The following is a 24,134-nucleotide window of genomic DNA, read 5'->3' on the forward strand; positions in this document are numbered from 1 at the left end:
CAGAAACCTACCTTGCAAGGGCAGCATTCTACTGTTCCAGCACCTTCACTTTCAACATCTTTAGCTGCAACTGGCTGTTCTCAGACACCGACAGATAAGGCAGCCATATTTAAACCCAATACATCCGATGTTAACAAATCTGAAGCACCTGCTTATGCAATACAACCTGATATAACACCTATTGTGGACATAACAAAACCTGAACTTCTATTGGCCCTCGGACAGTTAACTCTTCCACCAGCCACCAGTGAAGTCCCCACACCAATGGCCTCTCATTCTGAGGTTCCAAGACTGGCACACGAAGCAGGTGTGGTACACACAACCAGACCAGCTCCATTTCAGCTAAATGAAACTCCTTCATTCCCGATAGGTAGGAATGTTGTGTCAAAGTCGCTGTTTCCTTTCAGCATTCCAAATGCTGAAGTTTCACAAAATTCAACTGTAGCAAATATTCCCCGACACAGTGGAAAGTCAGAGGCAGATCCCACAGTAATGCATCTTTCTGTCGAGGCTAATATTAGCACAGACACTAAACTACCCAGAAAACCTGTCATAGGAGCCCAAGTCCCCAACAACCCTGATATAGGAAGCCAACTCCCCAGCCAACCTACCACAGCAACTATACTACCAGGCAAGCGTACCATAGACACCAAACTACCTAGCAAGCCTAGTGTGCCAACCATAAGAACTCAACTCTCTCATACACCTACTATTGAAACAGGAACCCAAGTCCTCACCAAACCTACTATAGAAAACCAACATTCATGCACACCTATCACTGGAACTAAACTTCCTAGCCCACCTACCAAAATAGCACAACTTCCCAGCCCACCTAGCATAGTAGCCCAACTTCCCAGCTCACCTAGCATAGTAGCCCAACTTCCCAGCTCACCTAGCATAGTAGCACAACTCTCTAGCACGCCTAGCATAGAAGCCCAACTCCCCAACGAGCCTTTAATAGAATCTGTACAACCTGGCAAGTCTACTCCAGAAAATATTCTACCCTGTACCATGCAGTACCATGCAAACCATACCAGGAAGCATTTTGTAGAAACCAACTCCCACAAAGCAATTGAATGCAGACAATCTACAAAATCTACCATTGATGAAAAACCTTCCACCAAGTCCACTACTGAAACGAGATTCTCAGCCAGCTCCAAGAACGAAGGTAAACAATTTACAAACCCTATTGTAGCAAATGGAGCTTGGCTGAAACCATCCCTAGAGCCTACACGTACTAACTCAACTATCATAAGTCCACAGCCCTCCACAGAAATTAGATCCCCAATAAGCCCTACTTTACAAGCTAAGCATTTTACAAAGCCTGTTTACAACAATAGTTCCTCTCCAAAACCTGTCCCACATACTAACAGGCCTATAATAATTGTACAACCTCCCACACCTCCCATAATAGAGGCCGTGCCTCCCTCAACCCCTGCTTTAGAAACTAAACCCTTTACAAAATCTGTTGCAGAAGCTAAAACCTCACCAAAATCCCTTGAACCTGTCTGGGCTAATATAACTACCATAAATGTACAACCTTCAACAAAACCTACCGCAGACTCTTTTAGCCCTACTATTGAAGCTAAACCCTTTATGAAGCCCGTCATAGAAGCTAGCGCCTCCCCAAAACCGGTCTCAGTGCTTCCTAACAAACCTACCATAAAAGTCCTACCTTCTACACCGCCACGTAGACATAACAGACCATGGTCAACAACACCTATGGAACCTAAATCTGTTACAGAACCTAACCATGCAACAAATAAGCCTACCGTAAATGTACAACCTTTGACAACACCTACTACAGAAACTAGACCCTGCTTCAGCCCTACTGTTGAAGCTATACCCATTATACAGCACAATATGGAAACCAGAGTATTTGCTAAATCATCCCCAGAGCCTAAACCAGCTAACAAGCCTACCATAAATGTACAACCTTCAACAGAACCTACTAGAGAAACTAGACCCTGCTTCAGCCCTACTGTTGAAGCTATACCCATTATACAGCACAATATGGAAACCAGAGTCTTTGCCAAATCATCCCCAGAGCCTAAACCGGCTAACAAGCCTACCGTATATGTACCACCTTCCCCAAAGCCCATAGAAAGAGAATTCACCTTAAGCCCTTTTATTGAAGCTAAACCGTTTCCACAGAATAATACAGAAACTAGAGACTTCACAAAACCTGCACCAGAACCTAAACCAGCTAACAAGCCTACCATAAATGTACCACCTTCAACAACACCTACTATAGAAAGTAGATCCTGCTTCAGCCCTACTGTTGAAGCTAGACCTGCTGCAAAGGTTATGGCATCAAGAAGTTGCTTTAGTCCCACTAGACCTTGGTTAAACCCTTCTACTGAAGCTAAACCCTTGACGAAGCATGGCATTGAAGCTATTGCCTCCCTAAAACCAACACCAGAGCCTAAATCGACTAACACCACTTCCACAAAGCCTGCTATAGAACGTATATCGTCCCCAACCCCAACCGCTGCCGTAGACACTGTGATAAAACTACCTGCCGTTTCCAAAGTGATTGACTCTTCCACTCCTGCCTCTCTGCCTCAGGCCTCAGCCTCTGTAAAAGCCCCGTCCACAAACAGAGGAATGTCATCGCCATCTCAGCCAAAGACTGGACAGACAGAGACAGACACAATGGAAGATGTGGAAGCCAATGCATCAGGTGCACAGGGGAAAGCAGCCAGACGTCAAGAGACACCCTGTATGAAGCCTATGATATCAACTGCATCTTCGACTGTTGACAATGTAGACAAAGTAGACAAGCCCCAAGCTTCAACCGCTAAACCCAGCCTTGCTAACGCTGCACTGAATGCAATGAAACCTAAAAGTATGAAGACCATGTTCAGTGGCTGGTCGCGCCTCAAAAAACACATGGTCGTTGAACCAGAGGAACCTCAGTTCCCGGAGCCAGAGCCCGAATCTGTCCGCAGGGATGGCGCCATCTACAGTAAGAACACTGACCAGGCCAAATCCAGTCAAGCTTCTTCAGCAAAAGTCAAAGACCACTCTGAGAAGGGCAAAGAAGTGCTGAAGGAGACAGAGGCGCCCAGAGCAATGAAGATGTGGGACGCCATGCTCTTCCACATGTTCTCAACCAAGGAAGCAATTATGCAGCAGATCAAAGCTAGCAAAGCTCCCGACGGTTCCGACAAGAAGAAAGACCAGAGAGAGCAGACCAATAAGACACGGAAAGTCAATCAGCAGAAAGAGAATGAGATGGAGGTCGTCCCCTCTTTTGCCAGCCGCTTGCCGCTCCTCCTCTACAGTCCGCGCTTCGATGCCAGAAAGATTAAAGAGGCTGCAGAGAAGCCGCTGGTGAAGATGTCAGCTGTGTTCCAGAGGGGGCTGATTAACCGCAAAAATCAGGACGGGGAAGGGAAGGACTTTAATAAAACCGCCAGGGGATTCGGTTCCTCAAGAACAACTGATGTCTGACTTTGAACTCCACACACACACCAGAATATTGCTGCTCAATCTTCTCATTAAGTAGATGAATAAACCTCAATAGATTGATTTCAGTTATCATATAGCTAGAGATGTGTATGTTAAATAAGCTTCCGATCAAGGGCTGCAGTGCAGTAGGCTATGCCAGGATATTTACTTCAATATGGTGTTTAAACTATGGTTTTTAACTATGATCATGAGCTTTTAAGACAATGATGTTGGATGCATGCAGACGGCTCATTACATCTTTCTTGCTGCATTGAAAGATGTAGTATTTTTTTAAGCGTTGCTCGTGTCTTAGTCTTGGAGTGTTCACCCTGGGTGAGGTTAGGAGTAGAGTATCTGATGACAGTGTGTAAGAAATAGAGCTTGTACATTCCTGGATTGATGCGACGGAAGGGCATTGGATGACAGAGCAGTGTAGCTGTGAGAGAGGTGGAGCCTAGCTAGAGGTGGAGCCTAATTAGAGGTGGGGCCTAGCTAGAGGTGGAGCCTAGCTAGAGGTTGAGCCTAGTTAGAGGCAGGGCCTAGCTGGAGGCGGAGCCTTGCTAGATTTGGAGGCTAGCTAGAGGTGGAACCTAGTTAGATGTGGAGGCTAGCTAGATGTGAAGGCTAGCTAGAGGTGGAGCCTAGCTAGAGGTGGGGCTTAATTAGAGGTGGAGCCTAGCTAGATGTGGAGGCTAGCCAGATGTGGAGGAGGCTGGCTAGATGTGGAGGCTAGTTAGAGGTGGAGCCTATTTAGAGGTGGAGCCTAGTTAGAGGTGGAGCCTATCTAGAGGTGGAGCCTAGTTAGAGGTGGAGCCTAGTTAGAGGCAGGGCCTAGCTAATAGCTAATAACCAGACTCGAGTGAGAACTCTAACGTTGAACTTAACACTGTGACTGCATGCAACGTTTTTAAAGTCAGTGGAAAAGAAATGAAGTTTCCCCTCTAGTGTTTATAACTCTATAGTGGAGCTATGGGAGGGGCACAGCTGCAGAACATACAGGGGGAGAAGGTGTGGCTTCAATAGAAGGCAGCAGAACGAACTGGAAATGACAACACAAAAACAGTTGGTTTGAAAAGCACTTTCAGTTTGCAGGTTGGTTGAAAATACACTGCTCAAAAAAAATAAAGGGAACACTAAAATAACACATCCTAGATCTGAATGAATGAAATATTCTTATTAAATACTTTTTTCTTTACATAGTTGAATGTGCTGACAACAAAATCACACAAAAATTATCAATGGAAATCAAATTTATCAACCTATGGAGGTCTGGATTTGGAGTCACACTCAAAATTGAAGTGGAAAACCACACTACAGGCTGATCCAACTTTGATGTAATGTCCTTAAAACAAGTCAACATGAGGCTCAGTAGTGTGTGTGGCCTCCACGTGCCTGTATGACCTCCCTACAACGCCTGGGCATGCTCCTAATGAGGAGGCGGATGGTCTCCTGACGGATCTCCTCCCAGACCTGGACTAAAGCATCCGCCAACTCCTGGACAGTCTGTGGTGCAACGAGTGAGACATGATGTCACAGATGTGCTCAATTGGATTCAGGTCTGGGGAACGGGCGGGCCAGTCCATAGCATCAATGCCTTCCTCTTGCAGGAACTGCTGACACACTCCAGCCACATGAGGTTTAGCATTGTCTTGCATTAGGAGGAACCCAGGGCCAACCGCACCAGCATATGGTCTCACAAGGGGTCTGAGGATCTCATCTCGGTACCTAATGGCAGTCAGGCTACCTCTGGCGAGCGCATGGAGGGTCAAAAGTGACCAAAACATCAGCCAGGAAGCATAGGAACTGAGAAGTGGTCTGTGGTCACCACCTGCAGAACCACTCGTTTATTGGGGGTGTCTTGCTAATTGCCTATAATTTCCACCTGTTGTCTATTCCATTGGCACAACAGCATGTGAAATGTATTGTCAATCAGTGTTGCTTCCTAAGTGGACAGTTTGATATCACAGAAGTGTGATTGACTTGGAGTTACATTGTGTTGTTTAAGTGTTCCCTTTATTTTTTTGAGCAGTGTATATTTAAATAGCAAACCGAATGTATTAATGTCATGTCAAATGTCCAATAGGAGGAGGGAGACAGTTTTCAGATACGTTGGAGATTCTCTGAGCAGAAGAAAGGGCAGAGAAAAAACAGATGGACATGGGTCCTCATTGGGACATGATGATAGGACATGGATCCTTATGGGACATGATGATAGGACATGGATCCTTATGGGACATGATGATAGGACATGGATCCTTATGGGACATGATGATAGGACATGGATCCTTATGGGACATGATGATAGGACATGGATCCTTATGGGACATGATGATAGGACATGGATCCTTATGGGACATGATGATAGGACATGGATCCTTATGGGACATGATGATAGGACATGGGTCCTCATTGGGACATGATGATAGGACATGTATCCTTATGGGACATGATGATAGGACATGTATCCTTATGGGACATGATGATAGGACATGTATCCTTATGGGACATGATGATAGGACATGGGTCCTCATTGGGACATGATGATAGGACATGTATCCTTATGGGACATGATGATAGGACATGGATCCTTATGGGACATGATGATAGGACATGGATCCTTATGGGACATGATGATAGGACATGTATCCTTATGGGACATGATGATAGGACATGCATTGCTTTGTGATGAATGTCTTCAATGGTGCAGAATGGATAAGAATGAAGGAATGTAAGATAAAGGTGCCTCATGCAATAAACTACAGAAGGGTCATCGTGATACAGGAAGCTGTGTAGTAAACTACAGAAGGGTCATCGTGATACAGGAAGACGTGTAATAAACTACAGAAGGGTCATCGTGATACAGGAAGCTGTGTAGTAAACTACAGAAGGGTCATCGTGATACAGGAAGCTGTGTAATAAACTACAGAAGGGTCATCGTGATACAGGAAGCCGTGTAATAAACTACAGAAGGGTCATCGTGATACAGGAAGCTGTGTAATAAACTACAGAAGGGTCATCGTGATACAGGAAGCCGTGTAATAAACTACAGAAGGGTCATCGTGATACAGGAAGCTGTGTAATAAACTACAGAAGGATCATCGTGATACAGGAAGCTGTGTAATAAACTACAGAAGGATCATCGTGATACAGGAAGTTAAGTAGATGAGTGACACTGAAAGTTAATTTGTTAAATGATAAAGACACAGTTGGTGTTTTAAAATAAGCTTTTGATAATTTTGTTGCTGGAATAGATATAATGATGATTAAACATGTTTTTTAAGCTTTAAAGGTTTATTTTTCTGTAAGGAACGTTTGAGAATTTGTGGAATATTTTTTTAAATTTAAGATGTCTATTTTTGTTATAGCTATCTGATGCTTCTCAGGTCTTTGTTTAATGAAATCATTTCTCATTGATAAATAACGGGGGTGTGTCTCCGTTAGCCAACCATAACCACATAACAGGGGTGTGTCCCCGTGAGCCAACCATAACCACATAACAGGGGTGTGTCCCCGTGAGCCAACCATAACCACATAACAGGGGTGTGTCCCCGTGAGCCAACCATAACCACATAACAGGGGTGTGTCCCCGTGAGTCAACCATAACCACATAACAGGGGTGTGTCCCATAACAGTGAGCCAACCATAACCACATAACAGGGGTGTGTCCCCGTGAGCCAACCATAACCACATAACAGGGGTGTGTCCCCGTGAGCCAACCATAACCACATAACAGGGGTGTGTCCCCGTGAGCCAACCATAACCACATAACAGGGGTGTGTCCCCGTGAGCCAACCATAACCACATAACAGGGGTGTGTCCCCGTGAGCCAACCATAACCACATAACAGGGGTGTGTCCCCGTGAGCCAACCATAACCACATAACAGGGGTGTGTCCCCGTGAGCCAACCATAACCACATAACAGGGGTGTGTCCCCGTGAGCCAACCATAACCACATAACAGGGGTGTGTCCCCGTGAGCCAACCATAACCACATAACAGGGGTGTGTCCCCGTCCAACCATAACCACATAACAGGGGTGAGCCAACCATAACCACATAACAGGGGTGTGTCCCGTGAGCCAACCATAACCACATAACAGGGGTGTGTCCCCGTGAGCCAACCATAACCACATAACAGGGGTGTGTCCCCGTGAGCCAACCATAACCACATAACAGGGTGTGTCCCCGTGAGCCAACCATAACCACATAACAGGGGTGTGTCCCCGTGAGCCAACCATAACCACATAACAGGGGTGTGTCCCCGTGAGCCAACCATAACCACATAACAGGGGTGTGTCCCCGTGAGCCAACCATAACCACATAACAGGGGTGTGTCCCCGTGAGCCAACCATAACCACATAACAGGGGTGTGTCCCCGTGAGCCAACCATAACCACATAACAGGGGTGTGTCCCCGTGAGCCAACCATAACCACATAACAGGGGTGTGTCCCCGTGAGCCAACCATAACCACATAACAGGGGTGTGTCCCCGTGAGCCAACCATAACCACATAACAGGGTGTGTCCCCGTGAGCCAACCATAACCACATAACAGGGGTGTGTCCCCGTGAGCCAACCATAACCACATAACAGGGGTGTGTCCCCGTGAGCCAACCATAACCACATAACAACAGGGGTGTGTCCCCGTGAGCCAACCATAACCACATAACAGGGTGTGTCCCCGTGAGCCAACCATAACCACATAACAGGGGTGTGTCCCCGTGAGCCAACCATAACCACATAACAGGGGTGTGTCCCCGTGAGTCAACCATAACCACATAACAGGGGTGTGTCCCCGTGAGCCAACCATAACCACATAACAGGGGTGTGTCCCCGTGAGCCAACCATAACCACATAACAGGGGTGTGTCCCCGTGAGTCAACCATAACCACATAACAGGGGTGTGTCCCCGTGAGCCAACCATAACCACATAACATGGGTGTGTCCCCGTGAGCCAACCATAACCACATAACAGGGGTGTGTCCCCGTGAGCCAACCATAACCACATAACAGGGGTGTGTCCCCGTGAGCCAACCATAACCACATAACAGGGGTGTGTCCCCGTGAGCCAACCATAACCACATAACAGGGGTGTGTCCCCGTGAGCCAACCATAACCACATAACAGGGGTGTGTCCCCGTGAGCCAACCATAACCACATAACAGGGGTGTGTCCCCGTGAGCCAACCATAACCACATAACAGGGGTGTGTCCCCGTGAGCCAACCATAACCACATAACAGGGGTGTGTCCCCGTGAGCCAACCATAACCACATAACAGGGGTGTGTCCCCGTGAGCCAACCATAACCACATAACAGGGGTGTGTCCCCGTGAGCCAACCATAACCACATAACAGGGGTGTGTCCCCGTGAGCCAACCATAACCACATAACAGGGGTGTGTCCCCGTGAGCCAACCATAACCACATAACAGGGGTGTGTCCCCGTGAGCCAACCATAACCACATAACAGGGGTGTGTCCCCGTGAGCCAACCATAACCACATAACAGGGGTGTGTCCCCGTGAGCCAACCATAACCACATAACAGGGACTCAGAAGTGAGCAGTAATAAAAAGGATTGTGGCGCCCCCGGGGGTCAAAACTGAAGAAGGAAAAACCTGTATTGATTGTATATACAGGACATTATTTTGCATAGACGTGTCCAGTATAGAATGCTGTTGCCAGTCGTGTGATTAACTCAATTATTGCTTTATTGTCTGCATGTTTACATTGAAGTAAACTCTACACTGTTCTATCCGTTTCCTGTGGTTTTTATTTAGTCATGTACCATTATTGATGTGGTTTGTGACACATTAGTTCCTAGTTGATTGAGAGATGACCATTAGTCTAAGATCGAGTACTGGTAGTCTACGATCTAGTACTGCTAGTCTATGATCTAGTACTGGTAGATCTAGTACTGGTAGATCTAGTACTGGTAGATCTAGTACTGGTATATCTAGTACTGCTAGTCTAAGATCTAGTACTGCTAGTCTATGATCTAGTACTGGTAGATCTAGTACTGGTAGATCTAGTACTGGTAGATCTAGTACTGGTATATCTAGTACTGCTAGTCTAAGATCTAGTACTGCTAGTCTATGATCTAGTACTGCTAGATCTAGTACTGGTAGATCTAGTACTGCTAGTCTACTATCTAGTACTGCTAGTCTAAGATCTAGTACTGCTAGTCTACTATCTAGTACTGCTAGTCTAAGATCTAGTACTGCTAGTCTACTATCTAGTACTGCTAGTCTACTATCTAGTACTGCTAGTCTATATCTAGTACTGCTAGTCTATGATCTAGTACTGCTAGTCTACTATCTAGTACTGCTAGTCTATGATCTAGTACTGGTAGTCTACGATCTAGTACTGCTAGAGCGTCTATGATCTAGTACTGGTAGATCTAGTACTGCTAGTCTAGATCTAGTACTGCTAGTCTATGATCTAGTACTGCTAGTCTACTATCTAGTACTGCTAGTCTATGATCTAGTACTGGTAGTCTACGATCTAGTACTGCTATAGCGTCTATGATCTAGTACTGGTAGATCTAGTACTGGTAGATCTAGTACTGGTAGATCTAGTACTGCTAGTCCAAGATCTAGTACTGCTAGTCTACTATCTAGTACTGCTAGTCTAAGATCTAGTACTGCTAGTCTACTATCTAGTACTGCTAGTCTATGATCTAGTACTGCTAGTCTATGATCTAGTACTGGTAGATCTAGTACTGGTAGATCTAGTACTGCTAGTCTACTATCTAGTACTGCTAGTCTATGATCTAGTACTACTAGTCTAAGATCTAGTACTGGTAGATCTAGTACTGGTAGATCTAGTACTGCTAGTCTAAGATCTAGTACTGCTAGTCTACTATCTAGTGCTGCTAGTCTATGATCTAGTACTGCTAGTCTACGATCTAGTACTACTAGTCTAAGATCTAGTACTGGTAGATCTAGTACTGGTAGATCTAGTACTGCTAGTCTATGATCTAGTACTGGTAGATCTAGTACTGATCTAGTACTACTAGTCTAAGATCTAGTACTGGTAGATCTAATACTGGTAGATCTAGTACTACTAGTCTAAGATCTAGTCCTGGTAGTCTAAGATCTAGTACTGCTAGTCTACGATCTAGTACTACTAGTCTAAGATCTAGTCCTGGTAGATCTAGTACGGGTCGATCTAGTACTACTAGTCTAAGATCTAGTACTGGTAGATCTAATACTGGTAGATCTAATACTACTAGTCTAAGATCTAGTACTGGTAGATCTAGTACTACTAGTCTAAGATCTAGTCCTGGTAGTCTAAGATCTAGTACTGCTAGTCTACGATCTAGTACTACTAGTCTAAGATCTAGTCCTGGTAGATCTAGTACGGGTCGATCTAGTACTACTAGTCTAAGATCTAGTACTGGTAGATCTAGTACTACTAGTCTAGATCTAGTACTACTAGTCTAAGATCTAGTACTGGTAGATCTAGTACTGGTAGATCTAGTACTGGTAGATCTAGTACTAGTAGATCTAGTACTGGTAGATCTAGTACTGGTAGATCTAGTACTGGTAGATCTAGTCCTGGTAGATCTAATACTGGTAGATCTAGTACTGGTAGATCTAGTACTGGTAGATCTAATACTGGTAGATCTAGTACTGGTAGATCTAGTACTGGTAGATCTAGTACTGGTAGATCTAGTACTACTAGTCTAAGATCTAGTACTGGTAGATCTAGTCCTGGTAGATCTAGTACTGGTAGATCTAGTACTGGTAGATCTAGTCCTGTCATATAGTAGAAGAGAATCCCAATCACTTGGTTGCATGCCAAGGCGTGACTGCTAAGGAACTACTAGTAAATACCATAGAATTGCAACTAACAGACCTCTCCCTCCTGGACAGACATGATGATACATTACTAACAGACCTCTCCCTCCTGGACAGACATGATGATACATTACTAACAGACCTCTCTCTCTCTCCCTCCTGGACAGACATGATGATACATTACTAACAGACCTCTCTCTCTCTCTCTCCTGGACAGACATGATGATACATTACTAACAGACCTCTCTCTCTCTCTCCTGGACAGACATGATGATACATTACTAACAGACCTCTCTCCCTCCTGGACAGACATGATGATACATTACTAACAGACCTCTCTCTCTCTGGACAGACATGATGATACATTACTAACAGACCTCTCTCTCTCTCCTGGACAGACATGATGATACATTACTAACAGACCTCTCTCTCTCTCCTGGACAGACATGATGATACATTACTAACAGACCTCTCTCTCTCTCCTGGACAGACATGATGATACATTACTAACATGACCTCTCTCTCTCTCCTGGACAGACATGATGATACATTACTAACAGACCTCTCTCTCTCCTGGACAGACATGATGATACATTACTAACAGACCTCTCTCTCCTGGACAGACATGATGATACATGACTAACAGACCTCTCTCATGGACAGACCATTACTCAGACCTCTCTCTCCCTGGACAGACATGATGATACATTACTAACAGACCTCTCTCTCCTGGACAGACATGATGATACATTACTAACAGACCTCTCTCTCTCTCTGGACAGACATGATGATACATTACTAACAGACCTCTCTCTCTCTCCTGGACAGACATGATGATACATTACTAACAGACCTCTCTCTCTCTGGACAGACATGATGATACATTACTAACAGACCTCTCTCTCTCTCCTGGACAGACATGATGATACATTACTAACAGACCTCTCCCTCCTGGACAGACATGATGATACATTACTAACAGACCTCTCTCTCTCTCCTGGACAGACATGATGATACATTACTAACAGACCTCTCTCTCTCTCTCCTAGACAGACATGATGATACATTACTAACAGACCTCTCTCTCTCTCCTCCTGGACAGACATGATGATACATTACTAACAGACCTCTCTCTCCTGGACAGACATGATGATACATTACTAACAGACCTCTCTCTCTCCTGGACAGACATGATGATACATTACTAACAGACCTCTCTCTCTCCTGGACAGACATGATGATACATTACTAACAGACCTCTCTCTCTCTCTCTCCTGGACAGACATGATGATACATTACTAACAGACCTCTCTCTCTCCCTCCTGGACAGACATGATGATACATTACTAACAGACCTCTCTCTCTCTCCTGGACAGACATGATGATACATTACTAACAGACCTCTCTCTCTCTCCTGGACAGACATGATGATACATTACTAACAGACCTCTCTCTCTCTCCTGGACAGACATGATGATACATTACTAACAGACCTCTCTCTCTCTCTCTCTCCTGGACAGACATGATGATACATTACTAACAGATGAATGGAATTGTTTTGACACAAAGCCAACAACTACACATCCAAAGCTGCCAATTTTTTAAAAAGTAAATATGGGATGTAAGTGAGTCTTACTTGATTTCCCGTTTGTGTGCTCGTGGTAATCATCATCACCGACGGCAACCTTCTCATACTTGCCGTGAGCCATCATCACAAATTTGTACTTTTTACCAGAGGAAGCTCCCTAGAAAAGAGTTCGATATTGCAGGGAAAAAATATTATATCTATAATTTGTACAAATGCAGGTATGTATCATTTCAATTTATCATTTTTAGTACCAATTATATTCAAAAGTTACATACACCTTTGTGTTGACAGCTATTTGTTTTGAATATAATCCACCAATTGAATAACAGACCTCATACAGTATTCAGACCTCTTGACTTTTTCCAAATGTTGTTACATTACAGCCTTATTCTAAAATGGATTAAATTGCCCCCCTGTGGGAGCAGGGGACCTTGTATAGACAGGTGTGTACCTTTACAAATCATGTCCAATCGGTTTAATTTACCACAGGTGGACTCCAATCAAGTTGCAGAAACATCTCAAGGATGATCAATGGAAACAGGATGCACATGAGCTTAATTTCGAGTCTCATTGCAAAGGGTCTGAATACTTATGTAAATAAGGTATTTCTGTTTTTTTATTTTTAATACATTTGCAAATCATAAGGCTGTAACGTAACAACATTTAGAAAAATCTAACGGCTCGGAATACTTTCCGAATGCACGGTATATATATTATATAGTTTAATGAATGAATGGATTTGTTAATTGGATTTAAGTCTACACTACCTTCCCAGCTCTCCCAGACGGGGAAGAGTCTCCTAGATTCTCCCAGAGGTTCTTCTTGCTCAGAACATCCCCGGCCTTCACCTCCTGGCAGAACAAACACACATGAACCATTAGAGAAGATACACACATCAACACGTTAATACCCTTCTGTCTCTCTTGTGCTTTACGATGTTATCAACACAAATATATAGACCAAAAAAATATGAACACGAACAGATAGCGGAAATAAATCTTATTCAAGCTACTGCAGATAATATTGTGTCGTGAATGTAGATACAGAGGCTTCTATACCAATCAGGAGAGAGAGGTGGGGCTTGATTATTACACTGCGATACTAACATCACCCCAACAGGGGGCAGCGTTCCATAGAAACAGTAGAACAAGAGAGGTGGGGTTTGATTATTACACTGCTATACTAACATCCCCCCAACAGGGGGCAGCGTTCCATAGAGACAGTAGAACAAGAGAGGTGGGGTTTGATTATTACTCTGCTATACTAACATCCCCCCAACAGGGGGCAGCGTTCCATAGAAACAGTAGAACAAGAGAGGTGAGGTTTGATTATTACTCTGCTATACTAACATCCCCCCACAGGGGGCAGCGTTCCATAGAAACAGTAGAACAAGAGAGGTGGGGTTTGATTATTACTCTGCTATACTAACATCCCCCCAACAGGGGGCAGCGTTCCATAGAAACAGTAGAATCACCAGACAGGACATATCCTGGGAAATACAATATGACAATATGTGTCTGACTTGACATTGATAAAGTAGACCTACATATGAGACTGATGATAAAGACATAGGGGTGTAATATATTCACATACATGTTAGATATGACTGATGATAAAGACATAGGGGTAATATATTCACATATATGTTAGATATGAAGGAAAGATGAAGACATGTAATATATTGACATATATGTTAGATATGAAGGAAAGATGAAGACATAGGGGTGTAATATATTCACATATATGTTAGATATGACTGATGATAAAGACATAGGGGTGTAATATATTCACATATATGTTAGATATGACTGATGATAAAGACATAGGGGTGTAATATATTGACATATATGTTAGATATGAAGGAAAGATGAAGACATAGGGGTGTAATATATTCACATATATGTTAGATATGACTGATGATAAAGACATAGGGGTGTAATATATTGACATATATGTTAGATATGAAGGAAAGATGAAGACATAGGGGTGGAATATATTCACATATATGTTAGATATGAAGGAAAGATGAAGACCCATTTCCACAGAGAAGGGAAAGAGAGGAAACGGAAATCAGTTACCTTGAAGAAGGGACAGATTAGAATGTACCGGAGATGTAGGAAGACAGTTGAAAACTGAGAAGGAGAAGAAGAAGAAGAAGAAGAGGGAGAAGGAGAAGAAGAAGGAGAAGGAGAAGAAGAAGAAGAAGAAGAAGGAGAGGAGGAGGAGGAGGAGAAGAAGAAGGAGGAGAAGAAGAAGAAGAGAAGAAGAAGAAGGAGAAGAAGGAGAAGAAGAGGGAGGAGGAGAAGAAGAAGAAGGATAAGAAGAAGAAGAAGAAGAACGAGGAGGAGAAGAAGAAGGAGAAGAAGAAGAGAAGGTGCGGCAGAGGAATCATCAAGATTGACATGTCAGTGAGCTGAGTTAAGTTTCACATCACCTACATGACAGATCAACGGATTCACAAGTAGCTGTCCCCCCGGATATTTACTGTGAGTCGTAACTGAGTCGTAAGTGTTGTCGACTGGTCGTGTTGCCGTAACTAAGTCAACGTGAGTAGCTCTGACGTAACTAAGTCATTGTGAGTAGCTCTGACGTAACTAAGTCATTGTGAGTAGCTCTGACGTAACTAAGTCATTGTGAGTAGCTCTGACATAACTAAGTCAACGTGAGTAGCTCTGACGTAACTAAGTCATTGTGAGTAGCTCTGACGTAACTAAGTCATCGTGAGTAGCTCTGACGTAACTAAGTCAACGTGAGTAGCTCTGACGTAACTAAGTCAACGTGAGTAGCTCTGACGTAACTAAGTCATTGTGAGTAGCTCTGACGTAACTAAGTCATCGTGAGTAGCTCTGACGTAACTAAGTCATTGTGAGTAGCTCTGACGTAACTAAGTCAACGTGAGTAGCTCTGACGTAACTAAGTCATTGTGAGTAGCTCTGACGTAACTAAGTCAACGTGAGTAGCTCTGACGTAACTAAGTCATTGTGAGTAGCTCTGACGTAACTAAGTCATTGTGAGTAGCTCTGACATAACTAAGTCAACGTGAGTGGCTCTGAGAGAATTGGGAGAGACAGGTGTCTGGTGTTACTCACTGCTGGCTTGGAGGGGCTTTTGCAGCTTCCGTCTGGGTTCCCTTTCACCCATTGGTGGATGAGGTCGGCCACGCCTACATTCAGACCCTCTGTATCCTGATAAACACAGATGATGAATCATGATGAAGTCGCGTAATTAACATAACAAATGCCACCCTATTTCCTATTAAAAAGGCGCAGAAGCATTTTCCATTAAGTCACTGACTACAGATGAAAATGAACCAACTTGCCAAATCTGGCACCTTGACAGAAGTGTTGAACACTGCACATTTCCCCCGTCAAATAAACCTAATAAGGTAAGGTATACATGGTACTTTTGGAGGAGAGGCCCACCGATGCCTTCATACCTTAGATAGTGTTCACTAAAAATGGAGGAGAGGCCCACCGATGCCTTCATTGATAGTTCACTAAAAATGGAGGAGAGGCCCTTCACCGATGCCTTCATACCTTAGATAGTGTTCACTAAAAATGGAGGAGAGGCCCACCTTAGATGCCTTCATACCTTAGATAGTGTTCACTAAAAATGGAGGAGAGGCCCACCGATGCCTTCATACCTTAGATAGTGTTCACTAAAAATGGAGGAGAGGCCCACCGATGCCTTCATACCTTAGATAGTGTTCACTAAAAATGGAGGAGAGGCCCACCGATGCCTTCATACCTTAGATAGTGTTCACTAAAAATGGAGGAGAGGCCCACCGATGCCTTCATACCTTAGATAGTGTTCACTAAAAATGGAGGAGAGGCCCACCGATGCCTTCATACCTTAGATAGTGTTCACTAAAAATGGAGGAGAGGCCCACCGATGCCTTCATACCTTAGATAGTGTTCACTAAAAATGGAGGAGAGGCCCACCGATGCCTTCATACCTTAGATAGTGTTCACTAAAAATGGAGGAGAGGCCCACCGATGCCTTCATACCTTAGATAGTGTTCACTAAAAATGGAGGAGAGGCCCACCGATGCCTTCATACCTTAGATAGTGTTCACTAAAAATGGAGGAGAGGCCCACCGATGCCTTCATACCTTAGATAGTGTTCACTAAAATGGAGGAGAGGCCCACCGATGCCTTCATACCTTAGATAGTGTTCACTAAAAATGGAGGAGAGGCCCACCGATGCCTTCATACCTTAGATAGTGTTCACTAAAAATGGAGGAGAGGCCCACCGATGCCTTCATACCTTAGATAGTGTTCACTAAAAATGGAGGAGAGGCCCACCGATGCCTTCATACCTTAGATAGTGTTCACTAAAAATGGAGGAGAGGCCCACCGATGCCTTCATACCTTAGATAGTGTTCACTAAAATGGAGGAGAGGCCCACCGATGCCTTCATACCTTTCAGATAGTGTTCACTAAAAATGGAGGAGAGGCCCACCGATGCCTTCATACCTTAGATAGTGTTCACTAAAAATGGAGGAGAGGCCCACCGATGCCTTCATACCTTAGATAGTGTTCACTAAAATGGAGGAGAGGCCCACCGATGCCTTCATACCTTAGATAGTGTTCACTAAAATGGTCAGAGGTCTGTTATCAATAAGAGCATGTTGCAGTATGCAGAGTCTCTATTTATCAGCAACTGAATACGTTTGGATATCCAGCCCCTCGCTCAAAGACAACGGCTGTCCGTATGTCATCTTTCCCTACCTTGGATAGTGTTTCCCTGGGCGGCTGGCTCCAAGCTTCCCCGGCCTCAAACAGATTCTTCTTGGAGGCCACAGGCTCAGTGGGGCTGGGCAGGTCCGTCAGAGCCTGCTGCCTGGCTGCCTTGGCTTCCATAGAGGACGTCTGGACAGATGAGACATGACCGTTAATTCCCGTTTACTGTCTGGACTGAATCGGTCACACTGTGTTGTTACACAAGGCTAAAGAAAGAGCCTGTATAGCCGGTTCCTCTCTGTTCGGGGGGAGGCTTGGCCACTCCTGTGTTACGGTTAAAGATAAACTAAATAAAGGAGCAGCTTTAAATGTTGTAGGTCATACAGGGGATGAAAACTCAGAGGATGGAAGATAGCAGTAGATTAGTATAATACAGTACAGTGTTAACCAACTCTGGGAACTCCTAATGTGAGCTGTTGGAGGAACTGGAGCACTGGAGAAAACAGTAGTACAGTATAGTATATAGTATAGTATAGTATAGTATAGTATTACATAGTGCAGTAAAGTAGCGTATAGTATAATATAGTACAGCATAGTATAGTACAGTACAGTATAGCATAGTATAGTATTACATAGTACAGTATAATAGCGTATAGTATAGTACAGCATAGTATAGTATAGTACAGTACAGTATAGTATAGTATAGTATAATATAGTGTAGTATAGTACAGTATAGCATAGTATAGTATAGTATTATATAGTACAGTATGGTAGAGTATAGTGTGGTCTAGTATATCACATTATAGTATAGTATAGTGCAGTATAGTATAGTATAGCACAGTATAGTATAGTATAGCACAGTATAGTGCAGTATAGTATAGTATAGTATGGCACGGTACAGTATAGTATAGTATGGTACAGTAGAGTATAGTATATCATATTATAGTATAGGATAGTACGTTAGAATAGAGTATAGTATACCATAGCACATCATAGTATAGTGTAGTATAGTACAGTATAGTGTAGTATATTACAGTGCTTTATAGTATATTACAGTAAAACACAGTAAAGTAAAGCATACTTATGTATAGTAAAGTACATTAAAGTATTGTAAAGTATAGTAAAGCATAGTAAAGTATAGTAATGTATAGTATAGTACAGTAAAGTATAGTAAAGTATTGTAAAGTATATTAAGGTATAGCAATGTATAGTATAGTATAGAAATGCATGGTAAGGTATAGTACAGTATTGTAAAGTATAGTAAAGTACAGCATAGTATACCTCTATGGCATGAGTGTACTGTTCCAGCCTGTTGTCGATCTTGGAGATGGGGATGGGAGGCTGGGTCTTCTTGATGCTGTTACTGTTTTAAAACAAGACATATAATTCCATGAACATCATTCTTTCATAGTACTCTGAGGTAGAGGTTAGGGTTGATAGTACTCTGAGGTAGAGGTTAGGGTTGATAGTACTCTGAGGTAGGGTTAGGGTTGATAGTACTCTGAGGTAGAGGTTAGGGTTGATAGTACTCTGAGGTAGGGTTAGGGTTGATAGTACTCTGAGGTAGAGGTTAGGGTTGATAGTACTCTGAGGTAGGGTTAGGGTTAGGGTTGATAGTACTCTGAGGTAGGGTTAGGGTTGATAGTACTCTGAGGTAGAGGTTAGGGTTGATAGTACTCTGAGGTAGGGTTAGGGTTAGGGTTGATAGTACTCTGAGGTAGGGTTAGGGTTAGGGTTGATAGTACTCTGAGGTAGGGTTAGGGTTGATAGTACTCTGAGGTAGGGTTAGGGTTGATAGTACTCTGAGGTAGAGGTTAGGGTTGATAGTACTCTGAGGTAGGGTTAGGGTTGATAGTACTCTGAGGTAGGGTTAGGGTTGATAGTACTCTGAGGTAGAGGTTAGGGTTGATAGTACTCTGAGGGTTAGGGAGGTTAGGGATAGTACTCTGAGGTAGGGTTAGGGTTAGGGTTGATAGTACTCTGAGGTAGGGTTAGGGTTGATAGTACTCTGAGGTAGAGGTTAGGGTTGATAGTACTCTGAGGTAGGGTTAGGGTTGATAGTACTCTGAGGTAGGGTTAGGGTTGATAGTACTCTGAGGTAGAGGTTAGGGTTGATAGTACTCTGAGGTAGGGTTAGGGTTGATAGTACTCTGAGGTAGAGGTTAGGGTTGATAGTACTCTGAGGTAGAGGTTAGGGTTGATAGTACTCTGAGGTAGGGTTAGGGTTGATAGTACTCTGAGGTAGGGTTAGGGTTGATAGTACTCTGAGGTAGAGGTTAGGGTTGATAGTACTCTGAGGTAGGGTTAGGGTTGATAGTACTCTGAGGTAGAGGTTAGGGTTGATAGTACTCTGAGGTAGGGTTAGGGTTGATAGTACTCTGAGGTAGAGGTTAGGGTTGATAGTACTCTGAGGTAGAGGTTAGGGTTGATAGTACTCTGAGGTAGGGTTAGGGTTGATAGTACTCTGAGGTAGGGTTAGGGTTGATAGTACTCTGAGGTAGGGTTAGGGTTGATAGTACTCTGAGGTAGGGTTGGGGTTAGGGTTGATAGTACTCTGAGGTAGGGTTAGGGTTGATAGTACTCTGAGGTAGGGTTAGGGTTGATAGTACTCTGAGGTAGGGTTAGGGTTGATAGTACTCTGAGGTAGGGTTAGGGTTGATAGTACTCTGAGGTAGAGGTTAGGGTTGATAGGTTAGGGTTGATAGTACTCTGAGGTAGGGTTAGGGTTGATAGTACTCTGAGGTAGAGGTTAGGGTTGATAGTACTCTGAGGTAGAGGTTAGGGTTGATAGTACTCTGAGGTAGGGTTAGGGTTGATAGTACTCTGAGGTAGGGTTAGGGTTGATAGTACTCTGAGGTTAGGGATTAGGGTTAGGGTTGAGTACTCTGAGGTAGGGTTATGGTTGATAGTACTCTGAGGTAGAGGTTAGGGTTGATAGTACTCTGAGGTAGAGGTTAGGGTTGATAGTACTCTGAGGTAGGGTTAGGGTTGATAGTACTCTGAGGTAGGGTTAGGGTTGATAGTACTCTGAGGTAGGGTTAGGGTTGATAGTACTCTGAGGTAGGGTTAGGGTTGATAGTACTCTGAGGTAGGGTTAGGGTTGATAGTACTCTGAGGTAGGGTTAGGGTTGATAGTACTCTGAGGTAGGGTTGGGGTTAGGGTTGATAGTACTCTGAGGTAGGGTTAGGGTTGATAGTACTCTGAGGTAGGGTTGGGGTTGGGTTGATAGTACTCTGAGGTAGGGTTAGGATTGATAGTACTCTGAGGTAGGGTTAGGGTTGATAGTACTCTGAGGTAGGGTTAGGGTTAGGGTTTATAGTACTCTGAGGTAGGGTTAGGGTTGATAGTCCTCTGAGGTAGGGTTAGGGTTGATAGTACTCTGAGGTAGAGGTTAGGGTTGATAGTCCTCTGATGTAGGGTTAGGATTGATAGTACTCTGAGGTAGGGTTAGGGTTGATAGTCCTCTGAGGTAGGGTTAGGGTTGATAGTACTCTGAGGTAGAGGTTAGGGTTGATAGTACTCTGAGGTAGGGTTAGGATTGATAGTACTCTGAGGTAGGGTTAGGGTTGATAGTCCTCTGAGGTAGGGTTAGGGTTGATAGTACTCTGAGGTAGGGTTAGGGTTGACAGTACTCTGAGGTAGAGGTTAGGGTTGATAGTACTCTGAGGTAGGGTTAGGGTTGATAGTACTCTGAGGTAGGGTTAGGGTTGATAGTACTCTGAGGTAGGGTTAGGGTTGATAGTACTCTGAGGTAGGGTTAGGGTTGATAGTACTCTGAGGTAGGGTTAGGATTGATAGTACTCTGAGGTAGGGTTAGGATTGATAGTACTCTGAGGTAGGGTTGGGTTTAGGGTTGATAGTACTCTGAGGTAGGGTTAGGGTTGATAGTACTCTGAGGTAGGGTTAGGGTTGATAGTACTCTGAGGTAGGTTCAGGGTTGATAGTACTCTGAGGTAGGGTTAGGGTTGATAGTACTCTGAGGTAGGGTTGGGGTTAGGGTTGATAGTACTCTGAGGTAGGGTTAGGGTTGATAGTACTCTGAGGTAGGGTTAGGATTGATAGTACTCTGAGGTAGAGGTTAGGGTTGATAGTACTCTGAGGTAGGGTTAGGGTTGATAGTACTCTGAGGTAGGGTTAGGGTTAGGGTTGATAGTACTCTGAGGTAGGGTTAGGGTTAGGGTTGATAGTACTCTGAGGCAGGGTTAGGGTTAGGGTTGATAGTACTCTGAGGTAGGGTTAGGGTTAGGGTTGGTAGTACTCTGAGGTAGGGTTAGGGTTGATAGTACTCTGAGGTAGGGTTAGGGTTGATAGTACTCTGAGGTAGAGGTTAGGGTTGATAGTACTCTGAGGTAGGGTTAGGGTTGATAGTACTCTGAGGTAGGGTTAGGGTTGATAGTACTCTGAGGTAGGGTTAGGGTTGATAGTACTCTGAGGTAGGGTTAGGGTTGATAGTACTCTGAGGTAGGGTTAGGGTTGATAGTACTCTGAGGTAGGGTTAGGGTTGATAGTACTCTGAGGTAGGGTTAGGATTGATAGTACTCTGAGGTAGGGTTAGGGTTGACAGTACTCTGAGGTAGGGTTAGGATTGATAGTACTCTGAGGTAGAGGTTAGGGTTGATAGTACTCTGAGGTAGGGTTAGGGTTGATAGTACTCTGAGGTAGGGTTAGGGTTAGGGTTGATAGTACTCTGAGGTAGGGTTAGGGTTCTGAGGGTTAGGGTTGATAGTACTCTGAGGCAGGGTTAGGGTTAGGGTTGATAGTACTCTGAGGGGTTAGGGTTAGGAGTTAGGGTTAGGGTTGATAGTACTCTGAGGTAGGGTTAGGGTTGATAGTACTCTGAGGTAGGGTTAGGGTTGATAGTACTCTGAGGTAGGGTTAGGGTTGATAGTACTCTGAGGTAGAGGTTAGGGTTGATAGTACTCTGAGGTACGGTTAGGGTTGATAGTACTCTGAGGTAGGGTTAGGGTTGATAGTACTTTGAGGTAGGGTTAGGGTTGATAGTACTCTGAGGTAGGGTTAGGGTTGTGTATTGCATTGCTAAGTAATGGTATAGCTCTGAGGTTCTTGAGACATCTAATGAATCCACACTCCTTTGAGGTGGCTATTTTGGGTACTCTGAGCGAGGGTTAGGATTCCTGTGTGTCATATTCTAAATAAAGTGATAGTAGACTTATACTCCCCATGCTCTTCTTTCAAGTCAACCTGAAACCGTTTCAACACTTGTCTGACCCCAGGCCTCCTGCATGCCACAAGCATTACTCTTGTGTGGTTTAACCCAACCAACTCCATTTACATTTGCTATAGCACAGGAGCTCACTGCCCAGCCAGAGGAGGGTTAGGACAGTCTCTAGTCTCACCAGGATAGTCACTGCCCAGCCAGAGGAGCAGGACATCTCTAGTCTCACCAGGAGCTCACTGCCCAGTACCAGAGGTAGAGTAGGACAGTCTGACCAGGAGCTCACTGCCCAGCCAGAGGAGCAGGACATCTGACCAGGAGCTCACTGCCCAGCCAGAGGAGCAGGACATCTCTAGTCTCACCAGGAGCTCACTGCCCAGCCAGAAGAGTAGGACATCTTTAGCCTCACCAGGAGCTCACTGCCCAGCCAGAAGAGTAGGACATCTGACCAGGAGCTCACTGCCCAGCCAGAGGAGCAGGACATCTGACCAGGAGCTCACTGCCCAGCCAGAGGAGCAGGACATCTCTAGTCTCACCAGGAGCTCACTGCCCAGCCAGAGGAGCAGGACATCTGACCAGGAGCTCACTGCCCAGCCAGAGGAGCAGGATGTCTCTAGTCTCACCAGGAGCTCACTGCCCAGCCAGAGGAGCAGGACATCTGACCAGGAGCTCACTGCCCAGCCAGAGGAGCAGGGCGTCTCTAGTCTCACCAGGAGCTCACTGCCCAGCCAGAGGAGCAGGGCATCTGACCAGGAGCTCACTGCCCAACCAGAGGAGCAGGGCGTCTCTAGTCTCACCAGGATGTCTAACAGACTAGACCACATATCAACACAGACTATCCTCTAAACAGTGATGTCTTCTGAGGTAGGGTTAGGTTGATGCTTTAATATAATATCTATAGACTATATCAGATATCCTCTAAACAGTGATGTCTTCCACCTGCTTTAATATAATATCTATAGACTATATCAGATATCCTCTAAACAGTGATCTCTTCCATCTGCTTTAATATAATATCTATAGACTATATCAGAGATCCTCTAAACAGTGATGTCTTCCATCTGCTTTAATATAATATCTATAGACTATATCAGAGATCCTCTAAACAGTGATGTCTTCCATCTGCTTTAATATAATATCTATAGACTATATCAGAGATCCTCTAAACAGTGATCTCTTCCATCTGCTTTAATATAATATCTATAGACTATATCAGAGATCCTCTAAACAGTGATGTCTTCCATCTGCTTTAATATAATATCTATAGACTATATCAGAGATCCTCTAAACAGTGATGTCTTCCATCTGCTTTAATATAATATCTTCCTGTCCCCCTGATTTTGGCCAGATAAATGTGACACCGGAAAACTTCAAACTGTCTTCCACCAACGCAGACAGATGCTTTGTGTCGAGGGTGTTTGGGTTACCATTAGTTAC

At 44.2% G+C, this 24,134-nt stretch overlaps 2 protein-coding genes across 2 annotated transcripts in view; one reads left to right on the plus strand and one right to left on the minus strand.

The window, feature by feature from the left end:
- The window catches only part of lsp1b (lymphocyte specific protein 1 b), a 35,896-nt gene that overhangs the window by 4,087 nt on the left and 7,675 nt on the right, over positions 1-24,134 (minus strand). Inside the window, exons 3-7 of the mRNA XM_065012451.1 lie at positions 18,802-18,883; positions 17,569-17,709; positions 15,928-16,023; positions 13,606-13,689; positions 12,887-12,995 (exon numbers count right to left, since the gene is read on the minus strand). Coding sequence (XP_064868523.1) covers positions 12,887-12,995; positions 13,606-13,689; positions 15,928-16,023; positions 17,569-17,709; positions 18,802-18,883 — 512 coding nt within the window. The remainder of the gene's footprint in view (positions 1-12,886; positions 12,996-13,605; positions 13,690-15,927; positions 16,024-17,568; positions 17,710-18,801; positions 18,884-24,134) is intronic.
- On the plus strand, positions 1,005-6,741 carry LOC115116020 (uncharacterized). The gene is made up of 2 exons (XM_029644512.2): positions 1,005-1,168; positions 2,569-6,741. The coding sequence occupies exons 1-2, from the start codon at positions 1,106-1,108 to the stop codon at positions 3,454-3,456; spliced, it is 951 nt and encodes a 316-aa protein (XP_029500372.2). The 5' UTR covers positions 1,005-1,105; the 3' UTR covers positions 3,457-6,741.

Source organism: Oncorhynchus nerka, linkage group LG27, assembly GCF_034236695.1.
Source record: "Oncorhynchus nerka isolate Pitt River linkage group LG27, Oner_Uvic_2.0, whole genome shotgun sequence".
NCBI classification, from domain to species: Eukaryota; Metazoa; Chordata; class Actinopteri; order Salmoniformes; family Salmonidae; genus Oncorhynchus; species Oncorhynchus nerka.

Excerpts from the sequence above, each read along its gene's own strand:
- LOC115116020 (XM_029644512.2), top strand. The coding sequence starts at position 1,106 with ATGAAAAACCTTCCACCAAGTCCACTACTGAAACGAGATTCTCAGCCA. Across the intron at positions 1,169-2,568 it reads AGCCAGCTCCAAGAACGAAG|GCCTCAGCCTCTGTAAAAGC; the intron begins GTAAACAATTTA and ends TCTCTGCCTCAG.